The sequence below is a fragment of the Mixophyes fleayi genome, chromosome 2, assembly GCF_038048845.1.
Source record: "Mixophyes fleayi isolate aMixFle1 chromosome 2, aMixFle1.hap1, whole genome shotgun sequence".
NCBI classification, from domain to species: domain Eukaryota; kingdom Metazoa; phylum Chordata; class Amphibia; order Anura; family Limnodynastidae; genus Mixophyes; species Mixophyes fleayi.
The window spans coordinates 7,423,795-7,448,324 of record NC_134403.1 but is presented as its reverse complement, the minus strand read 5'-3'; the positions used below and the strand labels follow the sequence as shown (position 1 = coordinate 7,448,324).

At 42.9% G+C, this 24,530-nt stretch overlaps 1 protein-coding gene across 1 annotated transcript in view; it reads right to left on the bottom strand.

Annotated features, from left to right (window-relative positions):
- Positions 1-2,378: 2,378 nt before the first annotated feature.
- Positions 2,379-24,530, bottom strand: part of LOC142140015 (ecto-ADP-ribosyltransferase 5-like) — a 35,092-nt gene continuing 12,940 nt past the window's right edge. The window contains exons 2-6 of the mRNA XM_075197874.1: positions 22,396-22,522; positions 22,143-22,318; positions 16,707-17,397; positions 3,719-3,751; positions 2,379-2,610 (exon numbers count right to left, since the gene is read on the bottom strand). Of these exons, the coding sequence (XP_075053975.1) occupies positions 2,516-2,610; positions 3,719-3,751; positions 16,707-17,397; positions 22,143-22,199 (876 nt within the window). The 5' untranslated portion in view covers positions 22,200-22,318; positions 22,396-22,522 and the 3' untranslated portion in view covers positions 2,379-2,515. The remainder of the gene's footprint in view (positions 2,611-3,718; positions 3,752-16,706; positions 17,398-22,142; positions 22,319-22,395; positions 22,523-24,530) is intronic.

The window sequence follows — 24,530 nt, the reverse complement described above, 5'->3', positions numbered from 1 at the left end:
CTTATTTATATATAAAAACTAAAATGTGTTTTTGGTAACAAATAAATCCTTCAAAGCTTGTTCAAGAAAACAATTCAATATTCTGATATACTTTATAGTAGGATCATAATCAAGTTAAATATAACATAATGTTTCACTTAACAAAGTAAGACACTTTGTTTTATACATACCTGGAACAAATACAATAATTCCTCATCCCTTATCTTGTTTTTTATAGTATTATCACAAAGTCATTAAAGAGATTTTTTTTAACATCTAATTTATTATTTTTCATTGAAAGAAGGTATTATAGGGATCATTAACAAATGCAGGATAAGTAGAGGCCTGAACTATCTGTGACTATCATAGGTGTCACAAGATCTAAGTTACTGTGTTAACCGCAGAGGGACAAGTATTTTGAGTATCAGTTTTTCTAAATAAAAAAATTCTGTTGTCTTCATTTTGAAACAAATTTATTAAGATGAATAAACAGATTACAGTCATTAACAGTATTGGTAGGTGCAAATTTAAATCCTTTAGAAAGTAGTTTCAACTGTGAAAAAGTTAAAGATATTAAAAAATTTCTAGCTATAAATCCCATTTTATTATTTCAATCTACAATGGTTTCTCTTTGGCTTTACTCTGTCCTAACATCTCACACTGTCATTGCAGGATATCTATCAAAGGTTGATTTTGATTAAATTTCCAATTTTTACTGATTTATAGGGCGAATTGCTATTTCCTCAATCTACTATATTCAAAGAGATAAAAATCCCCATACATCTCATAACCACAAAAATCACTGATTTGTGCATTGTATAGTGTAGAACCGGGCATCTATTGAACAGTGAATTGCCATGAAAATCTCCAACACTTTTTTGCTAGTTTCAGAGAGTTGAGATTGCCTGAAAAGCAGTGAAATGAGGGAGAATTTCCCATTTATTTCAATGGTTAATACAATGCACAGGGCCACAAGGGTTTTTAATTGCTTTGCCATCAATGCCCTTGTTTCTAATCAGTACCTGCTAATCACAAGCAGCTGGCATGCAAGCATTGCTTGTGATCAACTAGGCTTTTTCCATTAACTTCTATGGGCAATGCACTTCAATGGGCTTACTGTGCCCACTGAAAATGCATTGCCTATTTCAAATGAAGGGGAAACACAGAATTAAATTGCTTCAAATCACGTGGATTTAAAGTTAAAGGTTTCATGTCAAATTATTACAAGGAGTAGCCAAAAATTCATTATGCATAATATTAAGACTATGAATAATGAACTTTGGCAGGAATCTGGGTGGATATTTGGCCATATTGTCCTTTTCAGTATTGGAGTAGAGAAAACACATGTTTTTGTTGTTTCATATATTTTAATTATTGTAATACAGTGTTATAAGAGCACACACTGCTGTCATTTACATTACAAGGTCACCATGTCTATTTTGTGTTGATCAAAATACGTTTCTGAGATATTTTTAGTTCAATAATAGGAGCCAAACAACAGCCCGGGATTTACAGTAATTGGCACACTTACTCTACCAATTTTACCAAACCATGACTAAAATGTGGAACGATTTCACAGGTCTGCCAGCAGGTGGTGCTGTTCTATAAACATACCAGCAATTTTTCTGTACTTTGTGAAAATACAGTTACAATACTTTGCATACATGTAGCCTGATAGAACTTTAATTATGACTTTTGGGATGCCCGTGTGGTACATGGCAGTTGTTCATGCAGGTAGTACCCAACCACAGCACTCCTTGAATGACAGCCTGGAACTGCTAAGTAAACCGGAGATTAACCATCGCATGTCTGTACAATGTAGGGCCGCTGTGTAACCTCTAAATAGAAGACAAGATTTATAGGGGGGTATTCACTTAGGTTTCCGTCGCACGCCGGAACGGGCTGCAAAGGCAATCCATAGTACGTAATAATGTTGATTTTCGTGCGCACCCCATAGGGTTGCGAAGGAAAATCTGCGGTATTGTGGTACAGTATTACCGTCAATACTGCTCACTTTTCACGGTAACACGCGTTGCCGCGAACGGGAATGCTAATTGAATATGTCCAGAGGTGTCTTCGTCTGACACCTGGTTGTAAGTAATTATTATGGGCCAGACCCCTAAAAAATGGTGTTATATGTGTCTTTAAATATGGTGTTAAAAATGACAAATTTATACCTACATTTCAAACTCTGCAGAATACTTTTGAGAAAGTAATGACAGATTTAATGTGCAATATTTCAGTATTAATTATATTACAATTTCATTGTAACAACTGATAAATTTAACAGAAGGTTATTTGAGTTAATGCCAAATTGAAGATCACTTAGCGTTTTCACTCAAGTGGTCTTAAAATTATTTTAGTTGATATAAAGTAAAGTTTAATATTACGTTCTTGCCACAATTTTCGATCTATTCCTACTTTTGTGAATTTGTCCCTATTTCTTTATTGTACAATAAATACAAGTGCTGGCTTAATTTCCTCTATATAATCCATGCAGAGATCCAGAGCTGGGTGTTTATAGTGAACGGAGACATCAGGACAGTTTAGTGAATACAACATTCAGGATGACCGTCAGTCCACTAAGGATTAGCAGAGTCCTGGAGTCAGAATACAGGAACATTCCCGGAGCTGAGGAAATATATATAGATCAATAAAGGCTCTATTAAAGTTTTCTCTTCTTTTCATAAATTGTGTTTACTTTTTTTTAAACAATCATTACACAATCATTTCGGCCTCACTTAGAGGTGAAGGTAAAAATGAGCAATTTGAGGACTTTCCAAAAATAAAAGTCCCTTATAATTCTAAATCATTTTTTTAGCTATACTAAATGTAAAGCATAAGTTATATTCATTCAGTTCAAAATAATGTGCAAAATCCCTATCATATCACTACCAATCAATAAAATGTAATTAATATACCATTTGTATAATATTATATTATTTTCAAAAGTATTATAATTATAATTATTATTATGCTTGGCAATAAAATGTCGTTTAATAATTAACACTAACCCCATTCCCTAATCTGCCCGTTTAATTACCAAGTATTTATTTTATTATTTCTCAAAACTTTTTCTCATGGGTTGATCTTTAATTTTCAAGTTACTTGTAGTATAGCACAGGTCCTTTGTGAAATAAATATTATATATAGTGCCACATTAATCTTCAGGCACTATACACAAATAGGAATATTTATATAAATGTGCATGGTTTCAAAATAAGTAATATGAATTAACTTTTATAAAATTATCTGAAAATTCAACTTCAAACATCAATCAAATGAGGACAAATAGCATCCTATGTTATTTATATAAACAAACATGGATAAACTAACCAGAAAGCACTCAAAGATTTATGAAATATTGGGGGGGGGGAAGGGGGGGGGAATAACTTGAGGGCATTCTGCTATCATGCAGTGAGATTTACTTTATAAATTAGACTGGAGCAGACGCGTTTCACCAGACGGCCTCGGGGAGTTTGTTTCCTCAGTCTTTGTAAACTGATTTTATAAACCATTTTCAGCCTCAAAAAATTTGTTTTTTTATGACTAGAAAACATAAATTTAGCAACAGTTTAACTATAAAATTGTAAAACACAACATTTTATAATAAAATAACATTTTGGCAAAAGAAACACATTAACATAAGCATTTAGACCTTTAATTGTCACTAACTGTATTCTACTTTAATATCTGACATTATATTACTCTGCTTTCATAAACTACAGGTCGATCTTACCAGAGCTGCAAATAGGTTTCTTTCTTTTTTCTCCTGTGAAAAAAAAAAACACCTTATTTGTATGTTAAAACCATACAAATCATATCTACATTCCGCATTCCTTAAGAGATAAATACAATGGGGTCATATACTGGATATGGACTATGAATTGTTTAATATTCCAGGTCCCCCCTCCATGTAACCTCATAATAACCTCCGCTCTAAGGTCCCCCCTCCATGTAACCTCATAGTAACCTCCGCTCTCAGGTCCCCCCTCTATGTAACCTCAGTGTAACCTCCGCTCTCAGATCCCCCCTCCATGTAACCTCAGAGTAACCTCCGCTCTCAGGTCCCCCCATGTAACCTCAGAGTAACCTCCACTCTCAGGTCCCCCCTCCATGTAACCTCAGTGTAACCTCCGCTCTCAGGTCCCCCCTCCATGTAACCTCAGTGTAACCTCCGCTCTCAGATCCCCCCTCCATGTAACCTCAGAGTAACCTCCGCTCTCAGGTCCCCCCTCCATGTAACCTCATAGTAACCTCCGCTCTCAGGTCCCCCCTCCATGTAACCTCAGTGTAACCTCCGTCCTCAGGTCCCCCATGTAACCTCAGTGTAACCTCCGCTCTCAGGTCCCCCCTCCATGTAACCTCATAGTAGCCTCCGCTCTCAGGTCCCCCCTCCATGTAACCTCAGAGTAACCTCCGCTCTCAGGTCCCCCCATGTAACCTCAGAGTAACCTCCACTCTCAGGTCCCCCCTCCATGTAACCTCAGTGTAACCTCCGCTCTCAGATCCCCCCTCCATGTAACCTCAGTGTAACCTCCGCTCTCAGATCCCCCCTCCATGTAACCTCAGAGTAACCTCCGCTCTCAGGTCCCCCCATGTAACCTCAGTGTAACCTCCACTCTAAGGTCCCCCCTCCATGTAACCTCATAGTAACCTCCGCTCTCAGGTCCCCCCTCCATGTAACCTCAGTGTAACCTCCGTCCTCAGGTCCCCCATGTAACCTCAGTGTAACCTCCGCTCTCAGGTCCCCCCTCCATGTAACCTCATAGTAGCCTCCGCTCTCAGGTCCCCCCTCCATGTAACCTCAGAGTAACCTCCGCTCTCAGGTCCCCCCATGTAACTCAGAGTAACCTCCGCTCTCAGGTCCCCCCTCCATGTAACCTCAGAGTAACCTCCGCTCTCAGGTCCCCCCATGTAACCTCAGTGTAACCTCCGCTCTCAGGTCCCCCCATGTAACCTCAGTGTAACCTCCGCTCTCAGGTCCACCCTCCATGTAACCTCAGAGTAACCTCCGCTCTCAGGTCCCCCCATGTAACCTCAGTGTAACCTCCGCTCTCAGGTCCCCCCATGTAACCTCAGTGTAACCTCCGCTCTCAGGTCCCCCCATGTAAGCTCAGAGTAACCTTAGCTCTCAGGTCCCCCCTCTCTAACCTCAGAGTAACCTCCGCTCTAAGGTCCCCCCTCCATGTAACCTCAGAGTAACCTCCGCTCTCAGGTCCCCCCTCCATGTAACCTCATAGTAACCTCCGCTCTCAGGTCCCCTCCCCATGTAACCTCAGTGTAACCTCCGCTCTCAGGTCCCCCCCATGTAACCTCAGAGTAACCTCCGCTCTCAGGTCCCCCCCATGTAACCTCAGTGTAACCTCCGCTCTCAGGTCCCCCATGTAACCTCAGTGTAACCTCCGCTCTCAGGTCCCCCCATGTAACCTCAGTGTAACCTCCGCTCTCAGGTCCCCCCATGTAAGCTCAGAGTAATCTCCGCTCCCAGGTCCTCCCCATGTAACCTCAGAGTAACTTAGCTCTCAGGTCCCCCCTCTCTAACCTCAGAGTAACCTCCGCTCTAAGGTCCCCCCTCCATGTAACCTCAGAGTAACCTCCGCTCTCAGGTCCCCCCTCCATGTAACCTCATAGTAACCTCCGCTCTCAGGTCCCCTCCCCATGTAACCTCAGTGTAACCTCCGCTCTCAGGTCCCCCCCATGTAACCTCAGAGTAACCTCCGCTCTCAGGTCCCCCCCATGTAACCTCAGTGTAACCTCCGCTCTCAGGTCCCCCCCATGTAACCTCAGAGTAACCTCCGCTCTCAGGTCCCCCCTCCATGTAACCTCAGTGTAACCTCCGCTCTCAGATCCCCCATGTAACCTCAGAGTAACCTCCGCTCTCAGGTCCCCCCTGTAACCTCAGAGTAACCTCCGCTCTCAGATCCCCCCTCCATGTAACCTCAGTGTAACCTCCGCTCTAAGGTCCCCCCTCTCTAACCTCAGAGTAATCTCCGCTCTAAGGTCCTCCCTCCATGTAACCTCAGAGTAACCTCCGCTCTCAGGTCCTCCATGTAACCTCAGAGTAACCTCCGCTCTCAGGCCCCCCCTAAGTAACCTCAGAGTAACCTCCCCCCTCCATGTAATCACAGAGTAACTTCCGCTCTCAGATCCCCTCCCCATGTAACCTCGGAGTAACCTCCATTCTCAGGTCCCCTCTCCATGTAACCTCAGTGTAACCTCCGCTCTCAGGTCCCCCCTCCATGTAACCTCAGTGTAACCTCCGCTCTCAGATCCCCTCCCCATGTAACCTCAGAGTAACCTCCGCTCTCAGGTCCCTTCTCCCTGTAACCTCAGAGTAACCTCCATTCTCAGGTCCCCTCTCCATGTAACCTCAGTGTAACCTCCGCTATCAGGCCCCCCCCATGTAACCTCAGAGTAACCTCTGCTATCAGGTCCCCCCTCCATGTAAGGTCAGAGTAACCTCTGCTCTAAGGTCCCCCCTCCATGTAACCTCAGAGTAACCTCCGCTCTCAGGTCCCCCCTCCATGTAACCTCATAGTAACCTCCGCTCTCAGGTCCCCTCCCCATGTAACCTCAGTGTAACCTCCGCTCTCAGGTCCCCCCCATGTAACCTCAGAGTAACCTCCGCTCTCAGGTCCCCCCTCCATGTAACCTCAGTGTAACCTCCACTCTCAGGTCCCCCCATGTAACCTCAGTGTAACCTCCGCTCTCAGGTCCCCCCCATGTAACCTCAGAGTAACCTCCGCTCTCAGGTCCCCCCCATGTAACCTCAGTGTAACCTCCGCTCTCAGGTCCCCCCCATGTAACCTCAGAGTAACCTCCGCTCTCAGGTCCCCCCATGTAACCTCAGTGTAACCTCCGCTCTCAGATCCCCCATGTAACCTCAGAGTAACCTCCGCTCTCAGGTCCCCCCTGTAACCTCAGAGTAACCTCCGCTCTCAGATCCCCCCTCCATGTAACCTCAGTGTAACCTCCGCTCTAAGGTCCCCCCTCTCTAACCTCAGAGTAATCTCCGCTCTAAGGTCCTCCCTCCATGTAACCTCAGAGTAACCTCCGCTCTCAGGTCCTCCATGTAACCTCAGAGTAACCTCCGCTCTCAGGCCCCCCCTAAGTAACCTCAGAGTAACCTCCCCCCTCCATGTAATCACAGAGTAACTTCCGCTCTCAGATCCCCTCCCCATGTAACCTCGGAGTAACCTCCATTCTCAGGTCCCCTCTCCATGTAACCTCAGTGTAACCTCCGCTCTCAGGTCCCCCCTCCATGTAACCTCAGTGTAACCTCCGCTCTCAGATCCCCTCCCCATGTAACCTCAGAGTAACCTCCGCTCTCAGGTCCCTTCTCCCTGTAACCTCAGAGTAACCTCCATTCTCAGGTCCCCTCTCCATGTAACCTCAGTGTAACCTCCGCTATCAGGCCCCCCCCATGTAACCTCAGAGTAACCTCTGCTATCAGGTCCCCCCTCCATGTAAGGTCAGAGTAACCTCTGCTCTCAGGTCCCTTCTCCCTGTAACCTCAGAGTAACCTCCGCTCTCAGGCCCCCCCTAAGTAACCTCAGAGTAACCTCCCCCCTCCATGTAATCACAGAGTAACTTCCGCTCTCAGATCCCCTCCCCATGTAACCTTAGAGTAACCTCCGCTCACAGGTCCCACCCATGTAACCTCGGAGTTACCTCCATTCTCAGGTCCCCTCTCCATGTAACCTCAGAGTAACCTCTGTTCTCAGGTTCCCCCTCCATGTGACCTCAGAGTATGGAAATATGTGACACACTTTTCATAATTTTTGCTCTGTACTCCACCAAAACGGATTCGAAATTAAACAAAGTAGATGTAGTTGAAGTGCAGACTTTCTGGTTTAATTCAAGGGGTTGAACCAATAGTAATTAGTAATTGTAACCATTTTTATACACAGTCACTTATTTTCAGTGGCTCAAATGTAATTGGCCATTTTTAACACTTTGTCACAAATCCTTTGCAGGCAGTGACACCCTGACGTCTGGAACCCATGGACATCACCAAATGCTGGGCTTCCTCCTTTGTTTTGCTTTACCCGGCCTTTACTGCAGCTGTCTTCAGTTCCTGCTTGTCCGTGGATCTTTCTGCCTTTAATTTTGTCTTCAGCAAGTGAAATTCATACTTGATCGGGTTGAGATCAGTCGATTGACTCGCACATTGCAGAATATTCCACTTCTTTGTCTTAAATAACTCCTGGGCTGCTCTCGCAGTATGGTTGGGTCATTGTCCATCTGTAATGTGAAGCGCCGTCCGATCTACTTTGCTGAATTCAGCAGAATCTGAGCAGACAGTATATAACTATACACTTCAGAATTCATCCGACTGCTTTGTCACATCATCAATAAACACTAGCGACCCGGTGCCATTGGAAGCCATACATGCCCATACCATGCCACTGCTCCACCGCGTTCTACAGATGATGTGGTTTGCTTCAGATCATCAGTTATTCCAAACCTTCTCCATACTTTCTTCTTCCCATCATTCCTGTACAGGTTGATCTCAGTTTCATCTGTCCATAGAATGCTGATCTACAACTAGGCTGAGTTTTTCGGATGTTTTGTGGCAAAGTCTAATCAGGCCTTTATATTCTTGAGACTTATGAATGGTTTGCACCTTGTGGTGAACCCTCTGTTTTTGCCCTTGTGAAGTCTTCTCTCTATGTTGTGAGTTCACAGCAGCAGCTTCCAAATGCAAATGCCACACTTGGAATCCATTCCGGACCTTTTGGCGGCTTAATTGATAAACAAACAATGAAGGAATAGCCCACACCTGTCCATGAAACAGCTTTTGAGTAAATTTTCCAATTACTTTTGGTTCCTGGTGAAGACAACCTGTCTCTGGGTAGAGCAGTGTTGAGCTAGACTGGGATCTAATATTTCTGCCTGGAACCGTGACACCTTTCCTCCAACTTGAATACCCTCAAGTTAAAGTTGCACTTTAAGCCATTATTCATTATTTAACTGTAACTTGAATATTTGGACTAACAGATAAACTAACAGAAATGATTTCAGTGTCCAAATATACATGAACATAACTATACACACAGTGATATTCATATTACACTCACCTCCTAAGTACACTCAGTGATATTACACTCACCTCCTAAGTACACTCAGTGATATTACACTCACCTCCTAGGTACACTCAGTGATATTACACTCACCTCCTAGGTACACACAGTGATATTACACTCACCTCCTAGGTACACTCAGTGATATTACACTCACCTCCTAGGTACACACAGTGATATTACACTCACCTCCTAGGTACACTCAGTGATATTACACTCACCTCCTAGGTACGCACAGTTATAGTACACTCACCTCCTAGGTACACTCAGTGATAGTACACTCACCTCCTAGGTACACTCAGTGATATTACACTCACCTCCTAGGTACACTCAGTGATATTACACTCACCTCCTAGGTACACACAGTGATATTACACTCACCTCCTAGGTACACACAGTGATATTACACTCACCTCCTAGGTGCACACAGTGATATTACACTCACCTCCTAGGTACACTCAGTGATATTACACTCACCTCCTAGGTACACACAGTGATATTACACTCACCTCCTAGGTACACTCAGTGATATTACACTCACCTCCTAGGTACACACAGTGATATTACACTCACCTCCTAGGTACACTCAGTGATAGTACACTCACCTCCTAGGTACACTCAGTGATTTTACACTCACCTCCTAGTACACACAGTGATATTACACTCACCTCCTAGGTACACACAGTGATATTACACTCACCTCCTAGGTACACACAGTGATATTACACTCACCTCCTAGGTACACTCAGTGATATTACACTCACCTCCTAGGTACACTCAGTGATATTACACTCACCTCCTAGGTACACTCAGTGATATTACACTCACCTCCTAGGTACACTCAGTGATATTACACTCACCTCCTAGGTACACACAGTGATATTACACTCACCTCCTAGTACACACAGTGATATTACACTCACCTCCTAGGTACACTCAGTGATATTACACTCACCTCCTAGGTACACTCAGTGATATTACACTCACCTCCTAGGTACACTCAGTGATAGTACACTCACCTCCTAGGTACACTCAGTGATATTACACTCACCTCCTAGGTGCACTCAGTGATATTCATATTACACTCACCTCCTAGGTGCACTCAGTGATATTACACTCACCTCCTAGGTACACTCAGTGATATTACACTCACCTCCTAGGTACACTCAGTGATATTACACTCACCTCCTAGGTACGCACAGTGATATTGCACTCACCTCCTAGGTACACTCAGTGATATTACACTCACCTCCTAGGTACACTCAGTGATATTACACTCACCTCCTAGGTACGCACAGTGATATTGCACTCACCTCCTAGGTACACTCAGTGATATTACACTCACCTCCTAGGTACGCACAGTGATATTGCACTCACCTCCTAGGTACACACAGTGATATTACACTCACCTCCTAGGTACACTCAGTGATATTACACTCACCTCCTAGGTACGCACAGTGATATTGCACTCACCTCCTAGGTACACTCAGTGATATTACACTCACCTCCTAGGTACACTCAGTGATATTACACTCACCTCCTAGGTACACTCAGTGATATTACACTCACCTCCTAGGTACACACAGTGATATTACACTCACCTCCTAGGTACACTCAGTGATAGTACACTCACCTCCTAGGTACACTCAGTGATTTTACACTCACCTCCTAGTACACACAGTGATATTACACTCACCTCCTAGGTACACTCAGTGATATTACACTCACCTCCTAGGTACACACAGTGATATTACACTCACCTCCTAGGTACACTCAGTGATATTACACTCACCTCCTAGGTACACACAGTGATATTACACTCACCTCCTAGGTACACTCAGTGATATTACACTCACCTCCTAGGTACGCACAGTTATAGTACACTCACCTCCTAGGTACACTCAGTGATAGTACACTCACCTCCTAGGTACACTCAGTGATATTACACTCACCTCCTAGGTACACTCAGTGATATTACACTCACCTCCTAGGTACACACAGTGATATTACACTCACCTCCTAGGTACACACAGTGATATTACACTCACCTCCTAGGTACACACAGTGATATTACACTCACCTCCTAGGTACACTCAGTGATATTACACTCACCTCCTAGGTACACACAGTGATATTACACTCACCTCCTAGGTACACTCAGTGATATTACACTCACCTCCTAGGTACACACAGTGATATTACACTCACCTCCTAGGTACACTCAGTGATATTACACTCACCTCCTAGGTACACACAGTGATATTACACTCACCTCCTAGGTACACTCAGTGATAGTACACTCACCTCCTAGGTACACTCAGTGATTTTACACTCACCTCCTAGTACACACAGTGATATTACACTCACCTCCTAGGTACACACAGTGATATTACACTCACCTCCTAGGTACACACAGTGATATTACACTCACCTCCTAGGTATACACAGTGATATTACACTCACCTCCTAGGTACAATCAGTGATATTACACTCACCTCCTAGGTACACTCAGTGATATTACACTCACCTCCTAGGTACACTCAGTGATATTACACTCACCTCCTAGGTACACACAGTGATATTACACTCACCTCCTAGTACACACAGTGATATTACACTCACCTCCTAGGTACACTCAGTGATATTACACTCACCTCCTAGGTACACTCAGTGATATTACACTCACCTCCTAGGTACACTCAGTGATAGTACACTCACCTCCTAGGTACACTCAGTGATATTACACTCACCTCCTAGGTGCACTCAGTGATATTCATATTACACTCACCTCCTAGGTGCACTCAGTGATATTACACTCACCTCCTAGGTACACTCAGTGATATTACACTCACCTCCTAGGTACACTCAGTGATATTACACTCACCTCCTAGGTACGCACAGTGATATTGCACTCACCTCCTAGGTACACTCAGTGATATTACACTCACCTCCTAGGTACACTCAGTGATATTACACTCACCTCCTAGGTACGCACAGTGATATTGCACTCACCTCCTAGGTACACTCAGTGATATTACACTCACCTCCTAGGTACGCACAGTGATATTGCACTCACCTCCTAGGTACACACAGTGATATTACACTCACCTCCTAGGTACACTCAGTGATATTACACTCACCTCCTAGGTACGCACAGTGATATTGCACTCACCTCCTAGGTACACACAGTGATATTACACTCACCTCCTAGGTACACACAGTGATATTACACTCACCTCCTAGTACACTCAGTGATATTACACTCACCTCCTAGTACACTCAGTGATATTACACTCACCTCCTAAGTACACTCAGTGATATTACACTCACCTCCTAGGTACACTCAGTGATATTACACTCACCTCCTAGGTGCACTCAGTGATATTACACTCACCTCCTAGGTACACTCAGTGATATTACACTCACCTCCTAGGTACGCTCAGTGATATTACACTCACCTCCTAGGTGCACTCAGTGATATTACACTCACCTCCTAGTACACTCAGTGATATTACACTCACCTCCTTGGTACACACAGTGATATTACACTCACCTCCTAGGTACACACAGTGATATTACACTCACCTCCTAGTACACTCAGTGATATTACACTCACCTCCTAGGTGCACTCAGTGATATTACACTCACCTCCTAGGTACACTCAGTGATATTACACTCACCTCCTAGGTACACACAGTGATATTACACTCACCTCCTAGGTACACTCAGTGATATTACACTCACCTCCTAGGTACACTCAGTGATATTACACTCACCTCCTAGGTACACTCAGTGATATTACACTCACCTCCTAGGTACACTCAGTGATATTACACTCACCTCCTACGTACACTCAGTGATATTACACTCACCTCCTAGGTACGCACAGTGATATTGCACTCACCTCCTAGGTACACTCAGTGATATTACACTCACCTCCTAGGTACGCACAGTGATATTGCACTCACCTCCTAGGTACACACAGTGATATTACACTCACCTCCTAGGTACACTCAGTGATATTACACTCACCTCCTAGGTACGCACAGTGATATTGCACTCACCTCCTAGGTACACTCAGTGATATTACACTCACCTCCTAGGTACACTCAGTGATATTACACTCACCTCCTAGGTACACTCAGTGATATTGCACTCACCTCCTAGGTACACACAGTGATATTACACTCACCTCCTAGGTACACACAGTGATATTACACTCACCTCCTAGTACACTCAGTGATATTACACTCACCTCCTAGTACACTCAGTGATATTACACTCACCTCCTAAGTACACTCAGTGATATTACACTCACCTCCTAGGTACACTCAGTGATATTACACTCACCTCCTAGGTGCACTCAGTGATATTACACTCACCTCCTAGGTACACTCAGTGATATTACACTCACCTCCTAGGTACGCTCAGTGATATTACACTCACCTCCTAGGTGCACTCAGTGATATTACACTCACCTCCTAGTACACTCAGTGATATTACACTCACCTCCTTGGTACACACAGTGATATTACACTCACCTCCTAGGTACACACAGTGATATTACACTCACCTCCTAGTACACTCAGTGATATTACACTCACCTCCTAGGTGCACTCAGTGATATTACACTCACCTCCTAGGTACACTCAGTGATATTACACTCACCTCCTAGGTACACACAGTGATATTACACTCACCTCCTAGGTACACACAGTGATACTACACTCACCTCCTAGGTACACTCAGTTATATTACACTCACCTCCTAGTACACTCAGTGATATTACACTCACCTCCTAGGTACACTCACTGATATTACACTCAATTCCTAGGTACACTCAGTGATATTACACTCACCTCCTAGGTACACTCAGTGATATTACACTCACCTCCTAGGTACACTCAGTGATATTACACTCACCTCCTAGGTACACTCAGTGATATTACACTCACCTCCTACGTACACTCAGTGATATTACACTCACCTCCTAGGTACGCACAGTGATATTGCACTCACCTCCTAGGTACACTCAGTGATATTACACTCACCTCCTAGGTACGCACAGTGATATTGCACTCACCTCCTAGGTACACACAGTGATATTACACTCACCTCCTAGGTACACTCAGTGATATTACACTCACCTCCTAGGTACGCACAGTGATATTGCACTCACCTCCTAGGTACACTCAGTGATATTACACTCACCTCCTAGGTACACTCAGTGATATTACACTCACCTCCTAGGTACACTCAGTGATATTACACTCACCTCCTAGGTACACACAGTGATATTACACTCACCTCCTAGGTACACTCAGTGATAGTACACTCACCTCCTAGGTACACTCAGTGATTTTACACTCACCTCCTAGTACACACAGTGATATTACACTCACCTCCTAGGTACACTCAGTGATATTACACTCACCTCCTAGGTACACACAGTGATATTACACTCACCTCCTAGGTACACTCAGTGATATTACACTCACCTCCTAGGTACACACAGTGATATTACACTCACCTCCTAGGTACACTCAGTGATATTACACTCACCTCCTAGGTACGCACAGTTATAGTACACTCACCTCCTAGGTACACTCAGTGATAGTACACTCACCTCCTAGGTACACTCAGTGATATTACACTCACCTCCTAGGTACACTCAGTGATATTACACTCACCTCCTAGGTACACACAGTGATATTACACTCACCTCCTAGGTACACACAGTGATATTACACTCACCTCCTAGGTGCACACAGTGATATTACACTCACCTCCTAGGTACACTCAGTGATATTACACTCACCTCCTAGGTACACACAGTGATATTACACTCACCTCCTAGGTACACTCAGTGATATTACACTCACCTCCTAGGTACACACAGTGATATTACACTCACCTCCTAGGTACACTCAGTGATAGTACACTCACCTCCTAGGTACACTCAGTGATTTTACACTCACCTCCTAGTACACACAGTGATATTACACTCACCTCCTAGGTACACACAGTGATATTACACTCACCTCCTAGGTACACACAGGGATATTACACTCACCTCCTAGGTACACTCAGTGATATTACACTCACCTCCTAGGTACACTCAGTGATATTACACTCACCTCCTAGGTACACTCAGTGATATTACACTCACCTCCTAGGTACACTCAGTGATATTACACTCACCTCCTAGGTACACACAGTGATATTACACTCACCTCCTAGTACACACAGTGATATTACACTCACCTCCTAGGTACACTCAGTGATATTACACTCACCTCCTAGGTACACTCAGTGATATTACACTCACCTCCTAGGTACACTCAGTGATAGTACACTCACCTCCTAGGTACACTCAGTGATATTACACTCACCTCCTAGGTGCACTCAGTGATATTCATATTACACTCACCTCCTAGGTGCACTCAGTGATATTACACTCACCTCCTAGGTACACTCAGTGATATTACACTCACCTCCTAGGTACACTCAGTGATATTACACTCACCTCCTAGGTACGCACAGTGATATTGCACTCACCTCCTAGGTACACTCAGTGATATTACACTCACCTCCTAGGTACACTCAGTGATATTACACTCACCTCCTAGGTACGCACAGTGATATTGCACTCACCTCCTAGGTACACTCAGTGATATTACACTCACCTCCTAGGTACGCACAGTGATATTGCACTCACCTCCTAGGTACACACAGTGATATTACACTCACCTCCTAGGTACACTCAGTGATATTACACTCACCTCCTAGGTACGCACAGTGATATTGCACTCACCTCCTAGGTACACACAGTGATATTACACTCACCTCCTAGGTACACACAGTGATATTACACTCACCTCCTAGTACACTCAGTGATATTACACTCACCTCCTAGTACACTCAGTGATATTACACTCACCTCCTAAGTACACTCAGTGATATTACACTCACCTCCTAGGTACACTCAGTGATATTACACTCACCTCCTAGGTGCACTCAGTGATATTACACTCACCTCCTAGGTACACTCAGTGATATTACACTCACCTCCTAGGTACGCTCAGTGATATTACACTCACCTCCTAGGTGCACTCAGTGATATTACACTCACCTCCTAGTACACTCAGTGATATTACACTCACCTCCTTGGTACACACAGTGATATTACACTCACCTCCTAGGTACACACAGTGATATTACACTCACCTCCTAGTACACTCAGTGATATTACACTCACCTCCTAGGTGCACTCAGTGATATTACACTCACCTCCTAGGTACACTCAGTGATATTACACTCACCTCCTAGGTACACACAGTGATATTACACTCACCTCCTAGGTACACACAGTGATACTACACTCACCTCCTAGGTACACTCAGTTATATTACACTCACCTCCTAGTACACTCAGTGATATTACACTCACCTCCTAGGTACACTCACTGATATTACACTCAATTCCTAGGTACACTCAGTGATATTACACTCACCTCCTAGGTACACTCAGTGATATTACACTCACCTCCTAGGTACACTCAGTGATATTACACTCACCTCCTAGGTACACTCAGTGATATTACACTCACCTCCTACGTACACTCAGTGATATTACACTCACCTCCTAAGTACGCACAGTTATAGTAGCTGCAGTGCTGACCAGTGCTTCTTAGAACATAAGCGGTTTCAGATTTTTTTATAGTGTCAAACTTTTCTGTTACTGGAATTAAAACTTCTTGTTCTTTAAAGTCTGAGAAATTTTCAATATTTACACCATAACATGTGAATATAGTGAACTGCGTTTTTGTTCCAAATCTCAGAGCAATCTTTGGGTTGAGAGATGATGACGCAAAATGCCCAAATCGGATGTTTGGTGATACATTGTTGTAACTCATCCAAGTCCCTCGATAAGCCTGGGATCTCCCCTCACAGCCGGTGCCCAGGACCTGTAAACCTCTCGTCAGGTAGAAGTGAAGAGCCTTGAAATTAAATTTGTTCATGTAATGTTTCCGAGAGCGCCCAGCTATGGACATGTTTCTATTCAGCTGCTGGTAGATGGGGAAGGGGCTTTCCTTAGTGTACAGTATAATGGCTATTCCATACTCATCCTTAAAGTCAGGCGGTAAAATGTTATATTGTTTTATTTTCATCCAGGTTTGTTCTGCTAAATACCACATTATGGCAAACTGCCTGTATTTCTTTTCCTGTTCCAATATCTTTGGGATTTCACGCTCCATTTCCCGTGCGCAGCCGATATACTGATCATCGAACGCATCCGACATCATGGTCAAATCCACAGCTTGACAGCTCAGCTATAACATATATTGGGGAAAAGATTAATAACCACATTCAACAATTTAGCTTAGTGATATTAATAAGGAATATTACTTTACAGCATTATAATATATTTTTTCGGGGGTTACATATATATCTAAATATAAGCATATTACCTTACGTAACAATGCCAAGGCTCTCATATATCTTATATCAATAAAGATTGAGTCGAAGTGAAATGGGAAAGAGAGGATAGAGAAAGGAAGAGATGGAGAGAGACAAAAAGAGAGACACCGAGAGATACAAAGAAAAGTGACACAAAGAGATACATAGTGAGAGAAAGAGATATAAAGAGAGAGAGGATAGATGGAGGGAAATAAGAAGGAAGACATAAATTGAGGGAAAGAGAGAAAGAGAGAGAAATGAGAGATAGGAAGAGAAGGAAGGAGACACAGAGTGAGAAACACAAAGAGATACAGAGAGATAGAAAAAGTGAAATAAGCTGAAATACTAGTCAAACAGAAGAGAGACAGGAATTTTAGTCAGAACAGAGAAGTGACAGGCAGAGTAACATAGATAGGGAAAGCATTAGAGAGAGAGAAAGGATCAGTGATTTACAGTGTCAGGAGCAGCAACAATAAGCAAATTGACAATTACAGGAAAGCCAGTAGAGTTGGGAGACTAAGGCAGAGACAACTGGGACAGAGACAACTAGTCCTACCGAGTCCTCCCATTCAAAGGACTTCACCTGTGGCCACACCAGTATCCTATGAGGAGAAAACAAACTAAAAAAAAACAACAAATTATCTAGATTCACCTGCACCCCCTTCAAATGCAGATAATTTGCACTATAGGTGTATACTGGTGTATTTAATATTGTAATAATCTATGTTTGGATTTAGTGGGTATCTATATAGAGTCGTTAGTCTTCATAAGCGCAGTTTACACAAATTTATCTTGGTTTGTATCCCATGAGGAGAGTCTACAGTGCTGAACTCCAAACTTCAGGGATCATCCAACCAGAGAGGAGGATAGAGACTGTCAAAGATTTCTACTAAGTCAAGAGCCAGCAGATATTTGGTATCGTAAATTCACACAATCCATCCTTAAGTGTTATACCAAACCTAAAGCCCTGGTCAGGTAAAACTTAACAGTGGTTACACTTAATAAACAAATAGTAAAAGAGACACAGGTATAAACCGAAACTGAATGTATAATTATAGTTACCACCTCTTGGAACCACTGTACAGTCATCATCATCATCATCATCAATTAACAATAAATTTGAACTTCAAATTACACACTTAGGGCTAGATTTACTAAGCTGCGGGTTTGAAAAAGTGGAGATGTTGCCTATAGCAACCAATCAGATTCTAGCTGTCATTTTGTAGAAGGTACTAAATGAATGACAGCTAGAATCTGATTGGTTGCTATAGGCAACATCCCCACTTTTTCAAACCCGCAGCTTAGTAAATCTAGCCCTAGATCTGGACTACAAAAAGTATATACTGGTACTTATAGGGAGCAGCATAACTGGATCATATAGATTAACTTTTTGTATATTTCATTTATAAAAATTACTTTAGTAGAATGATGATAGAGTGATGATAAAAGTACTACAATCATTTCTCTTTAGTGTAAAGGTCATCTCTAAAGATGTTAGAAAGTGTACAGGAAAAACTCAACTTTTTAGAATAATTTATTTGGTGGTTTGTTAGGCTTCTAGTAATATTTTAGATTAATTTACATGTTAATTTATTAATGTTACACCAGTCATTTCAGAATGGTTGAAATTGTAATTGTAATTGATCACTACTATACTAATCTTTTTAGACTAATTTATTATTATCACTAATTTATTTAATAAATAATTGTACCCATCAAACTCCCTGCGAATTCTCTACCCTCAACTTTTCATTGGTACCCAATATTAATCATTCCTTTAAAAGTGTCCACTTATAGGGATCTTGGTTGACGAGGTTTTGCCGTTCCCTGTGTCGGAATCTTCAAAGAAGATTTGTTATGAGATATGGTAGAAACAGAGGCAGAGAGATAGATAAATAGATACCTTCATCATCATCATCATCATCATCATCAACTTTTATTTATATAGCACCAGCAAATTCTGTAGCGCTTTACAATTGGGAACAAACATTAATAAGACAATACTGGGTAATACATACAGACAGAGAGGTAAGAGAACCCTGCTCGCAAGCTTACAATCTATAGGACAATGGGAGTTAGAAACACAAGGGCATGTGCTACATCATATTGCACAATGGACCAGCCAGACTGCAAAGGTAAAAGTACTGAGTGGGCTGTGTGTGTTGCAGTGTTGGTCAGAAGGTTGTTGTCTTGCGTTAGAAGTGTAGAGGATGGCAATAGGGTAATTTAGGGAAATTAAGATGATGGTTGAGGAATATCATAACCTTGTCTGAAGAGGTGGGTTTTCAGTGAACGCTTGAAGGTTTGAAGACTAGAGGAAAGTTTTACTGTGCGAGGGAGGAAATTCCACAAAGTAGGTGCAGCCCGGAAAAAATCCTGTAACCGAGAATGGGAGGATGTGATGAGAGTGGAAGAGAGACGCAGATCTTGTGCAGAACGGAGGTGTCGAGTAGGGAGATATTTCAAGACAAGTGAGGAAATGTATGTCGGTGCAATTTTGTTGATGGCCTTGTATGTTAGTAGAAGAATTTTATATTGCATTCGTTGAAATACAGGCAGCCAATGTAGAGACTGACAGAGTGGCTCAGCAGAGGAATAACGGTTTGTAAGGAAAATCAGTCTAGCCGCTGCGTGCAAAATAGACTGTAGGGGTTCAAGTCTGCCTTTGGGAAGACCAGTAAGAAGGGAATTGCAATAGTCGATGCGGGAGATGATGAGTGCATGAATTAATGTTTTTGCGGTGTCTTGTGTCAGATATGTGCGTATTCTGGAAATGTTCTTTAGGTGTATGTAACATGATTTAGATATAGAGTTGATGTGGGGAATAAACGACAGTTGTGAATCAAGGATTACACCTAGGCAACGAGCTTGCGGGGTGGGATTTATGGTCATGTTATCGACAGAAATAGAAATGTCAGGCAGGAAGCTTCTGTTCTTGGGTGGGAATATTATTAATTCAGTTTTTGAAAGATTGAGTTTGAGTTGGCGAGAAGACATCCAAGATGAAATGGCAGAAAGACAGTCAGTAACGCGAGACAACACAGATGGTGAAAGATCAGGAGAGGATAGATAGATTTGTGTATAATCTGTATAGAGATGATACTGAAATCCAAAGGAGCTTATTAGTTTTCCAAGAGAAGTGGTGTAGATAGAGAATAGCAGAGGACCTAGGACTGAGCCTTGTGGAACTCCAACTGATAAAGGAACGGAGCAGAGGTGGATCCAGAGAAATTAACACTAAAAGATCGATTAGATAGGTAGGATGAGAACCAGGACAGGACAGTGCCTTCAAGACCTAGGGATTGCAGCGTTTGTATGAGGAGAGAGTGGTCAAAAGTGTCAAATGCAGCAGAGAGATCCAGGAGAATTAGAAGAGAGTATTGGCTATTATTTTTTGCTGTGATCAAATCATTGACAACTTTGGTCAGCGCCGTCTCTGCGGAGTGTTGAGAGCGAAAGCCTGACTGAAGAGGATCCAATAAGTTGTTTGCTGTAAGAAAGTGTGTGAGGCGTGTGTAGGCAATTCTTTCGAGAAGCTTCGAGGGGCATGGGAGCTGGGAGATGGGGCGGTAATTTATGAGAGAGTTAGGGTCAGAATTTTGTTTTTTTAAAATGGGAGTAATCACTGCTTGCTTAAATATAGATGGAAAAATACCAGTAGAAAGAGATAGATTACAGATTTTAGTTAGAGGGGGAATGAGCACAGGAGACAGGGACATACCCATTTGTGAGGGAATGGGATCAAGAGGACAGGAGGTAGAGTAGGAAGATGAGAAGAGAGTAGAAACTTCCTCTTCATTTGTGGGATCAAATGAAGAGAGAGTGTCAGAGGGTGCTACAAAGGAATTGAGCAGATTGCTTGTCAAGGGAGATACCATTTCAAGCCTGACCTTATCTATTTTGTCCTTGAAATAGGAAGCAAGATCCTGTGCACTGATGTTAGTTGGAGGATTTGGGGTGGGAGGATTCAGAAGAGAGTTAAATGTGTTAAAGAGGCGTTTGGGGTTAGAAGCCTGAGCATGGATGAGAGATCGGTAGTATGCTTGTTTAGCAGTGTCCAGAGCATTTCTGTAGGAGTGGTAGATATCAGTATATGTAATGAAATCGTTAGAGGCACAAGATTTACGCCAGTGACGTTCTGCTTTAAAAAAGTTTTTGTAGAGTTCGTGTTACTGTAGTGTGCCATGGTTGGCAACGAATTCTACGCAAAGTATGTAGTGTCGCTGGAGCCACTTGATCCAGAGCAGTTGCTAGGGTTTCATGAAAATGGGGTACTGCCCGATCAGGGGAGGAGAATGTAGAAATTGGGGAGAGAAGGTGTTGGAGAGAGGTGGAAAACTGTTGAAAATCAATAGCGTTGATATTCCTGTAGGTACGAGGAGGCTTGGAAGAGTTTGACACCAGGGAGGGTAAAGAACTGGGGGTGAGCGCGTAGCTAATAAGGTGATGATCCGAGAGGGGGAAAGGAGTGTTAAGGAAATTAGAAACTGAGCATAGTCTAGAGAAAACAAGATCAAGACAGTGGCCATCCTGATGAGTAGCAGATTCAATCCACTGGGAGAGGTCAAGTGAGGAGGTTAGAGAGAGTAGTTTGGAAGCAGCATTGGAACGTGGATACCTGTATTGATGATAACAAGTGGAGGGTACAGAAAGCTCCCAGTATTTTCAGCATCATCTCAGTTGTCTTAAAGGAAGTTATTACAGCGCTATCCTGTCTTGTGTAGAGCTGATTGCAGGTTGTTTATTAAATCCAGTGGTTCTTCTAATCCGACTGATGCTGAGAGAAGCTGTCCTCTGTGCAGAAACAGAAATATAATAATATGTTATAAACACAATGTTTACATTGAGTGGCTGTTATTATATATATTTACCTTATTTTTCCCCAAAACAGATTAAATTTGAATAAGGGGGTAGCGAATGGCTGCTGAGCTTCATAGGATCCTCATCATGTTGTAGTGTGGATGAGATATCACCCCAGGAGATGATTTTCAGGGGGCTCTGAAAGTGTTTAGAAAATAAGACAAACTTAACCAGTGTGGTGGAGTCTTCCAGTGAGACATCAATCATATATGTGTAACCCCCTGTCACTGTGTGTAGTGTGGGGTGCAAAGGGTACACAGTGCACCTCCTTCTCAAGCCCTGGCTAGCTGATGGGCATGGGTGTAAATGATCAGGGGGTCCCTGCACATGCAGGTGTTTCTTTGTAGTTAGTGGGACACAGGTAATGTCACTTTGGTGCAGTGTAATAGAAGTCACAATAATTTGGGCGCCAGACCATCTCTATAACAAACTCAACTCTTTATTTACACTCTTCCTCCAGCACGATAATCATAATGGTTGCAGCAATAAAGAAATATATGTACAGCTCCTTACTCTCTCCAGCACAGTTCTTAATGAGCAATACGAATATGGTTGCAAATATATCTCATTACTCCTCCTGCACAGTTCTTAATGTTATCCAGATGTTATGTAACATAAATCATTGGTCTCTCTTACACTCCATACTCACTGCAGATACCCTTTCTGCAGGGGCACATGCATGGATGCTAATAGGCAGGCAGCCTCTCCTCCATGCAGCTCTGACACACTCTGTGTACCTCTCAACTGCAGCTCACCCCTCCTCTGCGGGGATGATGTCTCCTGTGCTCTGACACGTCACTCTGTGTACTCTCAGCCTCAGGATCTGACACTACAGCTACCAGGCCTCTTGTAGCAGCCCTCACTCCAGGGCCTCTTCCATGCAAAGTGTCCCCCTCTCTCTTGGGTTCTCTATAGTGGCATGGAGTTCTCCCCCTCATCCAGTGCACACATTCCTTGCCCTGGCTCAGTCACCATGCTCAGACTTCCAGGCAATGCTGGGGGAGCCTGGGAGCTTCCACCCCAGGTCCCCAGCTACAACTCTCCTCTTGTGTCTCCCTTCTCAGTTCCTATCCCCCCTTAATGACAGCCCCTTCTTCCTCTCACTTAGTCTCACAGGCTGGGCTGGGTTATCACCATGGTAACCAGTTTATGTAACTTTTCAGAAACTTCTATCTTACCCTCTAGGTGACCCCTCCTCTATTCACTGAGGTAAAGGTTTAACTAAAACACCACTAGGGGGGTGTTACATATGTTGTCCTTTCTACTCTATGTTCACATTTTTCATGCAGTACATGTCTGATATATTGTACAGTATATGTTACTTCTGGTATACTGAATGTGGTATTTGGTACGGAGGGGGTGATCGATGTCTAATAGCACAGCGTCCGTTAGGGAAGAGTTGTCATTCTTAGCTGTCGCCTAGTCTGCTCTTAGTTATACACATTTTACTTAGTTGTACATCATTCCATATTCAAGTATATATATCATGGTAGCCCTGCAGTGTTGCCTTTAAGAGTGAATATATTATGGAAAAATAAATGTACTTAAGAAAGGACAGTGAATGGCATAGGTGTCCATGATGTAAGCTTTAAAACTATAGAAGTCTATACAGAAGTGTGTACTACCATCTCTTTTCGGTACATAAACAATATGCAATATGCTACAATTAACATCTCATCTATTTTATTTCCTTACTGTTTTTACCGATTTTATTATTATGAGTCGCTCACATTGTGTGACTGCTCAGCAGTGGTTAGGTACCAATATCTACATGGTGCATAACCCAATTAGTTCATCCATGCAGCTTGTCAAATAAGTCAATATATTAATGAAACCCCCTCAACTTTGCCCTCTGATGGGGTTCCAGATGTTCCCCTACTATTAGATTGGATTCTATCTGCTTCTATTTAGACTTTACTAGTAAGAAAGATCAATTTAGTTATTCCTGTTTGTCTGTTAAAGCACTATATTCAAAAGCCGTAGACCTTCATAATAATCTATTGTACTGTTTTGTCGGAGGTCATCTTCTAAAGTACTATCAAAGTAGAATGTAGTCAGTGAGGCAACCCAGGCATTGTGTAACGTGTCTAGTACTTGTTGTAAAGCAATATTCCATAGCTCGATAGCCGTATCACACGTTTTACTT